Here is an 11,882-nt window from a genome sequence, read left to right on the forward strand (position 1 = left end):
ACCTGGATTCTATCCCTCGGTCAGGAAGATCCCCTGGAGAAGGGAATGGCAGCCCACTCCAGTATTCTTGCCTGGAGAATTCCAGGGACAGAGGAGCTTGATGGGCCACAGCCCATGGGGTCACCAAGAGTCAGACACAACTGAGCAACTTTCATTTCAAATTTCATATATATGAAACAAATTTTAAAGTTAAAAAGAATAGTCACCTGCTTTGAACTGGCCACCCCGTTGGCCCACCCGGGTCTTCCGACAGTCCCCTCAGGCCCTCCACATTCCTCACCAACACAGCCTGGCCTTGTCAGCCTCCAGCGTAAACTTTTCCATGGTTGTCATGGAGGAGATAAACCAGGGCCTGCAGCCCACACCTGACCCCCAACACTTGTGATATGGTCATGAGGCCTCAATGAACAAGAAGGAAAATGTTCACAAGACACTTTGCAGGGGGTTGGGGTGGTGGGTGCCGGGTGTTAGGAAGCACTAATTGTCAGCTGTTAGTATTTCTGTAAAAGGGGGTTGAGGTGAGAATTAAGAGGCGGTGGGAGAAGTTCTTTGGTGGTTCAGGGGTTAGGATTCTGGGCTTTCACCGCCATGGCCCCAGGTTCAATCCCTGGTCGGGGAACTGAGAACAGAACTGGATCTCAAGAAACAAGACAATTCATTGTCCTGGCCTCATGGAGCTGCTGCTGCTGCTAAGTCACCTCAGTCGTGTCTGACTCTGTGAGACCCCATAGAGGGCAGCCCACTAGGCTCCTCTGTGCCTGGGATTCTCCAGGCAAGAATACTGGAGTGGGTTGCCATTTCCTTCTCCAATGCATGAAAGTGAAAAGTGAAAGTGAAGTTGCTCAGTCGTGCCCGACTCTTAGCGACCCCGTGGACTGGAGCCCACCAGGCTCCTCCATCCATGGGATTTTCCAGGCAAGGCCAACCCAGATGACACATGTGAGGGACTCTGACTTCAGACAAGGGCGATCTGGCCCCATGTGACCCAGGGTGAGTCACTCTAATTGTTGGACCTCAGTTATCTCATCTGGAAAATGGGCAGACTCCCCTCCTGCATGAGACGATGGGTCTGGAAGCATTCTTCATGAGCATAGTTTGTTCGGTAGTGTGATTCTTGCCTCTGTACTTGGTCATCCTCAGAGTCCACTGTCCTTTCACCCTCCCAAGCTTTATAGGGCCCAGAGTCTGGTCTCCCCAGCAAGGCGTAGGGTCTCACCCTCCCAAAGGACATCTCTTTAGAACATAAATCAAAATGAAATGCTTTCAAGAACGCTGCTTGTAACAACGTTTTAATAAAATAAAATAAAAAGTTCAAGTGCTTCCAACCCCCCAACATATCCCATTCTGGTGTGGGGGAGGGGAGAGACCCCCCACACCCCAGTAGCACCAGGGATAGCACCATGAGAAAGATGAGGTCGCACCCGGCCTCCCTGAGACCCACGGGGGTGGTGGGGACAAGCCCCTGGCCAACCCCCCTCATCCCCCACTCAGACAGTCACAGACTGAGAGCAAACTGACCCCTCCCCCACAGGGCAATGTCTAGGGAGGCCACCCAAGCCAGCCCCACCTCCCCCAGGCCTGCGGGGCGGCCCTGCCCCTATGGCTTTGCTCCCTGGGCAAAAGGTGGTGGGCAGGGAACAGCTCCTTCAGCCCTGGGCCCGGGCTGGGGTCGGGGGCGGCGGTGGGGGGTGGGGGGTGGGTGGGGGGCAGTGGCCAGGGCTCCCTGCCAGGGTGGGGGTGGCTCAGGGATCAGCAGTCACAAAGGATCAGGAGTCAGATCCCTGGGGGTGTCCAAGCCAACCTGCCCCCAGGTCAAAGCTGTGCTGGAATCGAAGGTCAACTCCTTCCCAGAGGTCCAAGAGCTCCTTCTAGAGGTGGCTCCCCGAGAAGCTGGGCAGGAGGGGACGAGGAAGGACATCCTGCTCTCCGGGCCCAGGCCTCCCTGTCCAGCCCGTCATGGCCCATCGCTGTTGACATCCAAGTCAATGGAGCCATGGCTGACCACAAGCCGCAGGCGCTTGGGTGGGGAGAAGGGGGTGAAGGCAAGGGCCTGCTTGGGGACAGGGATGGGACCTGGGGTCCCAGAGGGGGCAGGGTTGGCAGTGGCAGGCAGGGCTGGCACCACGCGGCTCAGATCCACACGGACCACAGAAGGCAGCCCGTAGCGCCGGGCCCAGTGCCAGTCCTGCTGGGGGGCCCAGCAGGCGCGGGGGGCCTGAACCAAGGCCACCCGGGCCTCCGCCCGTAGGCGGCAGTGGGGGCCGCAGCCTCCCCACCGGTGCAGGGAGACGCGGGCAGCTGGGAGAACTGGAGGCGGCAGGGCTTGCCGGGGCTGCAGGCGCAGGCGTCGGCGTCTCCGGGGACGCACCCGGAGCTGGGGCTGAGGCAGCCAGTGGAGCCAGAGGGGTGAGGCATCAAGTCGGGCGCTGCAGGGTGGGGGGCGCAGGGGCTGGCAGGCGGCTGTGGAGGCCCAGGGGAGGGGAGAGGAAAGGGCAGCTGTGTGAGCAGGGCTCCCGCAAGGGCGCACAGTTCCTGCTCAGGCTGGCCGCCTCCAAGGCTCTTCCTGGTCGTCGGAGGGGACAGACCCAGGGAGTGACGTGGGAGGAGGGACGACAGGAAGAGGGCAAAGACAGGACAGGGGACGGGCCCGCGGACAGCGCCCACCCCGTGCTCACCGCAGAAGGGGTCCCGGCGCGGCGGGGGTGGGTGGGCACAGGACCGGGGCCCGTCCAGACCTTGCTGCAACCGCCGTTTGGTCTCCCGGAGCTCGTACTTGTCCAGAGGTCGGGGCGGCAGGGGCTCCCTGGGCCGCAGTCGGAAAGCGCCCTCCCCTCTCCTGGGGGTGGGAAGGCGGTGAGGAGGGAGGGCTGGGCCCCCGAGGACGCACTTCCGGCTCTCACTTCCGGCTCCCGGCCCCAAGGACCACCGCCCACCTTTCACAGGTGTAGCATTCACAGTGCTCATTCTTCTCGCCGAAGAAGCCCTCGCCGTAGAAACAGGTCACCTCGTCCCCTGGCTCGATGTCCCGGAGCACCTTCACGCACGCTGCGTTTCCATCTGCAGGCACAAACTGGGGGCCAGAGGCTCAGCGCCCCACCCTGGGGTGGCCTGGCTCCCCGCCCCCACTGCCTGGCCTGGCCTGGGCCCCTGGCCTCACGGCCTGCCCCTGGGATGGGCAGGGGCCGAGCCCCAGGACGCGCCCTGCCCAGGGCCTGCACTCAGCACTGGCTCCCTGATCCCCCCCTGCTTTGCCGGCTCCCGCCCTCGCTGCAGGACGATGACCTAACCAGGCCTGGCAATGCACAGAAACCGCTCCCTCCGGCCCATCCCCTGGCTCCTCGATGGCCAGACCCGCACCGCCTGCTTCTGCCGTCTCCCCTTCTCCAGGCCCGGGTCCACCCCAGCCCCAATCCCAGATCACCACCTCCCGTCATCTGCCTGCTCCTGCCTCTAGGTTTCTCCTCTGGGAGAGGCGGGACTCCCACCCCCCCGACCTGTCCATCTGTCCACTGGTCTCTTCGTCCCAGGCTGACACACACCTGGGAGTGGCCCTGGCCACCGGCCTGCCTGACGCCAGGACAGCTGGCCGGCGTCTCCCGAGCAGGCAGTGCCAGGTGTCCACATTCCCTCCGTGCCTAAGAACCCTCTGGAGCTGGCCCCTCAGGGCCTCCCTGCCCTGGGCTACCCACCAAGCCTCAGCCTGTACCCCACGGGAGCCGCCATGGGGTGACTGAGCTCACACACGAGGGGAGCCCCCATGCCGCGGCCTCCCAGCCCTCCAGCCTGGAGCCCCATCTGAGATGCCCTAGCGTGCGCCCCTTTGCCCTCAACACCTGGGAAAACTCTCCTCCTCCTCCAGTGCCTGGCTCTGACTGGTACAGCCTCAGCTCTGCACCACGAGGGGGCTGGCACCCCCCTCACCAAGCCCTGCCTCCTCTCCCTCCTACCCACTGTCTGTGCTCCAAACCCCACAGGACACTGACACTCAGTGGCCTTCACAGCTGTGCCAGCAGGCAAGTTCTCATCCTTTCCCATCTGAGAAGAGAAACTTGGGCCTGGGCGGTGGAGCCAGGACTCCAACCTCTTCAAGTGGGGGGCTCTGGAGGATGGCCAAGGCCAGGGAGGCCCACAATTGTAGGGCAGACGCCCAAGGCCTTACTGGGCATCACCCTTCAACTCCCTCCCACGCACTCAGTCCTCCACACACACAGAGCAGGGGGGCCTCCCTCTGCCTCCCAGGGCCTCCTATCAGGAGGAGCCCTGGATCTCCAGGAGAGCAGGGCTGTCTCTGACCTCACCCCCGGGGCCTCCCCCGCCTCACCTCCTGCTATCATCACAGCTGCAGGGGCTTCTGCCTGGGAGGCCGGGCAACAGGCACAGAGGCATTTAGGGTCTGCCCACCACCACGCTCCCCCTCAACCGGCCCCGCCCCTGGCCAAGGTTTGGAGACGGGGCACTGCAGCCAGCAGGTGGCAGTGTGACTGGGTCCCAGTGTGACTCTACCAGAGCCCCCTCCTCACTCCGGGTACGGGCAAGGACGGGTGGGAAGCTGCAAGGTCAGGTAGGGAGACCCCCGACAGTTTCTAGCTCTTCACTAACCCGAAAGCCCCTCCCCACGTGCCCCTTCCTCCCGGGATGTGGGGGCCTCCAGGTCTCACCTTGCAGTTGGGTTTGCAGTCTGGAGCCAGTTGTGGGGGTGCAGGGGAGGGAAGAGACTCGGGTCAGAGGAGCCAAAAAGCTGGGGCACGCCCCTCCGCCCCCGCCCCCACCCCCGCGTCGGCCCCTAGTCCCGCCCCTACCGTGGTTGATGAAGGCGGCAGGGCCGAGCCACAGCTGAGCGCTGCGCTTGCGGGTTGAGTACATGATGCTGAAGTCGTTCTCCCCTGCTCTCAGCAGCTCCTCGTCGGCCTCCCGCAGCTCCGCGATGCAGCCCACCAGCAGCTCCAGCTTCTCGTTCTTTTTCCTGCCAAGAAGCCGGCTCGCTGTGGGTCAGTGAGTACCTCCCCAACCACCAGCGCTGGGGACAGGAGCCTCTCATCCCAGGCCTCCTGTGGGAAGAACTGATGCCGGCCAGCGCGCTCCACTGCCCAAACGTCTCTGAAAGTCCCACTGTTGCCCTACACCCACATATGCCTGGCGTGCATCCTGTCCTACTCTCGGCTCCTCTGGCGCCCACTGCCTCAGCTTCCCGCGGTCCAGTCCTGCCTGGAAGCCCCCCGCCACCCAGGCTCTTCACTAGACCCATCAGTCATTTTGTGGGTCTCAGCCTCTTCTCAAAATCCCCAGGCAGGCTCAGGATGCACTGCGCAACCGTGGTCAGCCCTGTGAGCGCGCACCACTACCACCCCCCTTCTCACTAGACTGCAAGCAGAGGGCAGTGTTCTTCTTGCTCACTGTCCTGCCCTCGTACCCAGCAGTGACTGCTACTTGAGGAGGGGGGGGTCTGGTGGAGATGAGATAAAGGACAGCAGTGCACTCTTGGGCACAAGGTCAGTCCTTTCCCAGCAGCCCGGGGAAGCCTGGGTCGCTGGAGGGGGGGTCTCATCTCCCAGAGGGCTGTGGTAGGCCAGGGGGGTCCTGGGGGCCAAGCCCCGCGTCCTTTCTCTCAACATCGACATCTTCGTGGCTCTGTCGCCACAGTGCTGGGTCTCCTCCACAAGAGAGGGAGTGTCTTCTCCCAGCAGTCCCCGGGGAAAGATGCCTCCTGTAAGGCCTGGGCTGCGAGTCCTGCCCTCTTACCATGCGCGAGTTGACACAATCTTGGCTCCATTTGTCTCCATGGAATAACGGGTACAGGGCAAGATGGTGAAGCCACTTTCAGGCAGGAAGGCGCGGAGGTAGCGATAGATCTGGGGGAGGTGAGGGGGTGGGTGGGGTGAGGAGCTGGGGCAGGGTCGTCCTTGGCCCTCTCTCTCCTGGGTTCTAGTCCTGCTCTGCCACTGACTCACTGTGTGGTCTCAGGGAGCCCACTTCCCCTGTTGGGGCCTCAGTTTCCTCATCTGTCAAATGAAGAGGTTAGACTCCATCTCAGAGGCCCCCAGCGCGCCTGTCCTAGCAGTCTCTGAGCCTTGCTTTAGTGGTCCCAGTGGATAGGAAGTCAGGGAGTCCTGGGGGCTGTGCGGAGGGTCTGCCCAACAGGGCGGAGGGCCCGGGACAGGTAGGGGAGATAGAACATGAGGGCCAAGGGGAGGAAAGGGAAGGGCTCCCTCACGTGGGTCTTGAGGGCAGCTTCCTGCCGTGGGCCCCGGCTCTGGAAGTAGTGGGCCATCCAGCCTCCCAGCGTCAGGGCCCGGTACGCAGCCTCCAGGTCCCGCTGCCTCAGGAAGGCCTCCAGAGCTGAGCGCAGGTGGTGCTGTCGTCGCAGGGGGGGCACGGGGCTGGGGGAGAGGGCATGCCTGGGTCCCAGGGCCTTGGCCTATTCCCTGTGGGCCTTCCCAGGCCCCACCCCCACCCCCACTGGGAGCTGAGAGGAAGATGGGGCAGAGGGGTGGTGGTGGCAGGGCAGGGGTCCCGAGATCCCTGGGTCCACCCTCCCCCGGGTCGCCTCACCTGACGTTCATCTTGTGGGTGCGGAAGCCGAGGTAGGGGTCCAGGACGAGGCTGGTGGCCAGGTCGTCATTCTCACACAGTTCTCTAGCGGTTACTCTGTCGGGCCCCATGGTGCCCTACGCACCATGCTGCCTCTGGTGGCGGCGGCAGGGGGTGGGGAAAGCGAGGCAGGGGGCGCAGCGCTGGGATCCCACGTGTGTGCTTGCCCTCTGCCACTTGTGAGTCCTGTGAGCCTGGGGCGGGCCCTTTGGCCTCCTCATCTATAAAGCAGGGAGAGAAGCAGTACTGACTTCGCAGGGCTCTCAGTGAAGGCGAAATGCAACAAGTGCTTCTGACACTGGGGAGACCCCCCCAAGAAATGCCAGCCACCATCCTTAGTAGCTGCACCTCCGCAGCCTCCTGAGCGCAGACATAAACCACTTATGACAACTCCCCCCTCCTTGCCCACACACACACATTCACAGACTCCATGTGTGCACGCAGATTCCCTAGGACTCCCATATACACGTACACACACACACACACACACACACACACACGCACGCGCGCGCACAGGCACGCAAAGGTCCCTACAGACCAGGGAAGGCTGATTAATTGGCAGTCTGGGATAACCCTGAAGGCTTAGTCCTGCAGGAGGTGGGAGTCAGGGGGCCCCCAGCAGCAGCTCCTGCCCGGCCAGAACCACTCGTTCCTCAGCCCACCCCCACTCTCCCGGCCTCGGCCGCCACCCCCCTCCCCAGCAGCCTCGGGAGCCCTCCTCGGAAGGCTCGGGGTGAAACCTCAGGCAGTCTGGAGGAGGAGGGGTGGTGAGGGGAGGGAAAGCCGAGGAAGGCTCCAGCACCTGCTCTCTCTCCAAGGATTCCGGGGGAGGGGCGCGGACAAAGCGGGGGGAGGGGGGAGAGAAAAGGAACGTGTGGAGAGGCAGAGGCCCAGAAAAAACACGGGAGAAGGACGGCGATTAGCAAAACGAAAACAAAACAAGCCTCCTAACCCCGACGGTGGAGGCCTGCCCGGCACCCACACCAGGGTGCTTCGGGGAGTCGACGGGGGACTGCGAGGAAGGGGCGCTGGAGAGAGGCCAGGAGCTACAGCGGCTGGGAAAGGGGGCAGAGACCCGAAGGCTGAGGAAAAATAAAGAGGGGGCGCTGCGGGACGGCGCTGGGACGGAACTGAAGCTGCAGAGGGGCGAGGGGGAAAAGGCAAAATGCGGACACCACAGGGAAGAAGCCAGGGGAGGGAGAAGGCCCGGGCTGCCCGCGGGGAGGCTTGGGGACGCAGCGAGGACCCCAGGAAAAGTCAGCAGGGAGACGAGGGGCCCAGCGAAAGCAAAGAAGGACCTGGAGGTCCAGGAAGGGTCCTGGGAAGGTAGAGGAGGGTGGTCCAGGGGTTCCACAACGGGGCTGGAGAAGCAAACGGGGCCAGGGGGAGAACTGGGGCTCCAGGAAGGAACCCTGAAGAGCCGCGAGGAGCGCGCCCGGGCTCCAGGGTAAGGCCTGGGTAGGTAGTGAGAACCCAGGTTAAAGGCCTGAGGTGCTGAGGAAAACTGGGGGGAGCAGACACGGGCCTGGGGAAGACCTGGGGTGGGGTGGTTTCCAGGGGCCTGGGCAGGCGGCGAGAGTGCAGGGGACGCGCCTGAGGGCCAAGGACGGGAGTGCAGAGTCAGAGGGCAAGCTGAGGGTCCAGGGAAGGGCCTGAAGCGCGAGAGCGGGGACTGGGGGAGGAAGCACAGGGAAGGGGCTGGGCACCGAGAGCAGCCTGAGGCTCGCCGAAGGGCCAGGAGACGTGGGCGCCTGGACATGAGGAGGGGCGGGCGGGCCGGGGAACAGACGGGGCTGGGGACGACCGGGAGCCAAGGCGGCGCGGGGCGGGGGCCGAGAAGGGGCTCAGAGGTCGGGCCCCGCGCCGCCCCTCACCCGCTTCTCCTCCTCCTCCTCCTCCTCCTCAGGCGCCCGCGCCGCGGCTGCCACCACCTCCCACAGCCTCCTCCAGCTCTCGTCAGACCGGGTCGCCGCGCCTCCAGTTAGCCCCGCCGGGCCCTCCCCGCCACGGCCACTACGGCCTCCCATTGGCCAACGTCTCCGCCACTCTTCAATTGCCGAGAAGCTTGCGCCGCCCCATTGGTCAGGCTCCGTTCTGCCCCGCCCCTATCGCCCCCCTCCGGGGCCCCTACAGAACCCCGCCACGCCCGCGCTGCCGTCAAAGCGCCGCCAACTGCACCTAGTGGCTGCCGGCCCTGTCCCTCCGCTGCTGCCATGGAGACGTATCCCCGCCCACGACCAGAAGTTGACTCTCTCATTGGCCGAAAGCGCTGTCGCTCCGGGAGAAACTCGGGTTTGCGTCGGGTTATTTGGGTACAAGAGGAAAGAGGGAGTGTTCCGTCGGCTACAGAGCCCGAGTGTGATTGGTTAGCCTTGGAGCGACTCATGCTTCCAATGGCTAAGGTCTCCGCCTATCACCGGTTAGGGTAACACCCTCCCTGTTCTCTTTCTCTGGCGAAACCTTCGGCCACCAGAGGGAGAAAGCAGGAAAGCCACGGCGGACCAGGAAGGGGGGTGAATGCGCGCGCACTTCTGTTCTCTCTTTCCATCCCCCCTACCCCCAACTCGGCTGGACCTGCGGTTGCTAAGGCGACAAAACTTTATTGACAACCCTGCCGGGTACAAAGGGCTTTTCCTTTCCTTCCCCGCTCTAGATCACCTTATCCACAATAACACTCTGGGTGAATCGGTCAGAAAGACGGAAGTGGGGGCTTTGGAGAAAGCCGTGACTCAAGGGGCGCTCTCATGGGGCACCCCCCGACGCCCCCAATAGGGATCACCCTCCTGCTACAATCTTAGAGGCAAACATAATTAGCAATTCATCATAATTACGCTCAGAATAATAAGCCCCACATTTGGAGCAGGCGGTCTTTGTTTTGTTTACTGCTAAATATTCTGTGCTCTTGGAACAATGTGTAGCTTGGAATGGGTGCTTCGTTAATTTGTGCTGAAGGAATGAATGTATGAAGCTGGTTTCTGCAAACAGTGCTTCTGTGACTGTGGAGAAGTGGCTTGCCCTCTACGGGCCTCAGGCTCATATCTATAAAATGAGAACCCCTCTTTGAGAGATCGTCCTGAACACCCTCCCCAGGGTCTTTCATCTGTGCTTCCAGGCCCTCACCCTCTGTTCTTACTGTCCCTTCCCCAACTAGGACTTAACCTCAGATCTGAGACACCCCCAACTTAGGCAAATCCCCCCCCCCCACCCCTTCCGCCAAGGATGGCTCAGACAGTAAAAGAATTCGCCTGCAATGCGGGAGACCTGGGTTCGATCCCTGGGTTGGGAAGATCCCCTGGAGGAGGGCATGGCAACCCACTCCAGTATTTTTGCCTATAGAATCCTCAGGGACAGAGGAGCCTGGCGGGCTACAGTCCATGGGGTCGCAAAGAGTCAGACACAACTGAGCGACTAAGCACTCACTGCCTACAGCATCTTCACATAGGGGAGTGCTATACAGCAGTGAAAGTGGGTGATCCAGCACTCGGTATATCAGCTTGGAAAATCCCAAAGCATGCTGCTAGTTGCAGAAGTTTACAGAGTCGAATGCATACAGTTAAAGAAAAAAAAGAAACAGGAGTTGTGTGTGGACATGTAATAAAACGCAAACTTGCCTGGGTATGACATGGGGTGGGGGTGGGGGTGCCCTAGTGGCGACCCCTGGGGGAGAATGGAAGGAATGCAGTCAGGAAAGCTACTCAGGACATTCTTACCTTCAATTATTTTTTTCTAAGCTGGCAGGTGGAAGCTGTGAATTCACTATATTCCCTGTTTTTTTCTACATGTCAGAAATATTTCATAATGCAAATAAAATTTTGACCCACCAATGCCACTTCCAGGGTTTTATGCCTAAGAAATAATGGGAAAGTGTTAGAGTATTTAAAGATGTTTGTCTCAGCATTTGTTGAAAAAGCAAAAAAATAGGAAAAACCGTAATGTCCAACTGTAGGAGATTGGTCTGACTGATTACAGCATACCCCTAAGATGGAAGAACAGCAGTACCTAATAGTTTACTGAGCTCTTAACACATGCCAGTCACTTTGCAAATAGTCCTATGCTTGTGAGCTAAGTCTCTTCAGTCGTGTCTGACTCTACGAGGGATGGGCTATTACCCCATTTTACAGATGAGCAGACTGAGGCTTTCCGAGGGGATGTAACTGACCATCAAATCATAGAGCTTGTACTCTCAGCCCCTATTGCTACCTTGCCCAGATAGGATCCAGCTTGTTCTCCACCCACAGATGACAAAAGAGACACCTTGGGAAAAGAATAAATCACTGACACACGCTACAACTTGGATGAGCCTTAAAAGCATCATACTGGGTAAAACGAACCAGACACAAAGTCACGTATGGAGTGATTCGATTTCTATGAAATATCCAGAATAGACACAAAGACAGAGAGACAGAAAGCAGATTCGGGGAATTCCCTGGTGGGCCAGTGGTTAGGACTCTGTGCTTCCCCTGCAGAGGGCACAGGTTCAATCCCCGGTTGGGGAACTAAGATCCCCAATGCCACATCGCAGCAAAACAAACAACCAAACAAAACCCCCAAACAGATCCATGATTGCCCCCCGCTGGGGAAGAGGAGAATGGGGAGGGACTGATATCAGATGCGGGGTTTCCCTTTTTGGATGAAGAAGTTCTGGAACTGGAGAGCAGTGATGGTTGCCAAGTGCCGTGCGTGTGCATAATGCCATTGAATTGCATACTTTCAAATAGCTAAAATGCGGCTTCTTGGGGGCCCAGGGGTTAAGACTCTGCCTTGTAATGCAGGGGACATCGGTTTGATCCCTGATCCGGGAAGATCCCACATGCTGCGGGGCAACTAAGCCCAAGCGTCACAACTACTAAGACTGCTCTGGAGTCTGAGAGCTGCAACTACGGAGCCCACGTGACGCAGCTATTGAAGCCTGCTCCTCTAGAGCCGGTGCTCCCCAACAGAAAAGTCACCACAGTGAGAAAATTGAGTGCTGCACAGAGGAGTGGCCCCTGCTCGCAGGCAGCTAGAGAAGAGCCTGTGCGTCTAAAAACAAATAAACATTTTCTAAAAAATAAAATGGTTAAAATGGCAAATTTGACGTTACATTTATTCTACCACCAAAAAATCAAGCAAATAAAAACAACAACAAAAATAGAAACCCCACCAAAGAACAAAAAGAGAAAGAGAATTATAATCACCTTGAGAATGTAGTGAAAATATGGATTCCAAGGTTTACCCTCTAGAGAGCCCGGTCAAGTATTTAATAACTAATTATTTCAGGACGTTGCTACGCAAAGTGTAACCATGGAACAGCA

The 11,882-nt window shown here is 59.9% G+C and overlaps 1 protein-coding gene across 3 annotated transcripts; it reads right to left on the minus strand.

The window, feature by feature from the left end:
* Positions 1-1,272: 1,272 nt before the first annotated feature.
* Positions 1,273-8,543, minus strand: KMT5C (lysine methyltransferase 5C). 3 transcript variants are annotated; one of them, XM_005219735.5, is made up of 9 exons: positions 8,463-8,543; positions 6,550-6,809; positions 6,212-6,377; positions 5,740-5,849; positions 4,800-4,963; positions 4,659-4,678; positions 2,934-3,070; positions 2,736-2,836; positions 1,273-2,460 (listed from the first exon to the last, which is right to left on the minus strand). In XM_005219735.5, exons 2-9 carry the CDS (start codon positions 6,657-6,659, stop codon positions 1,955-1,957), a joined length of 1,314 nt encoding a protein of 437 aa, XP_005219792.1. In that variant the 5' UTR covers positions 6,660-6,809; positions 8,463-8,543; the 3' UTR covers positions 1,273-1,954. The 3 variants fall into 3 exon arrangements, with proteins under 3 accessions (XP_005219792.1, XP_002695433.1, XP_059733606.1); XM_002695387.7 differs by having other exon boundaries at positions 2,676-2,836; XM_059877623.1 differs by having other exon boundaries at positions 1,825-2,836.
* Positions 8,544-11,882: the final 3,339 nt, after the last annotated feature.

This window comes from Bos taurus, chromosome 18 (genome assembly GCF_002263795.3).
Source record: "Bos taurus isolate L1 Dominette 01449 registration number 42190680 breed Hereford chromosome 18, ARS-UCD2.0, whole genome shotgun sequence".
NCBI classification, from domain to species: domain Eukaryota; kingdom Metazoa; phylum Chordata; class Mammalia; order Artiodactyla; family Bovidae; genus Bos; species Bos taurus.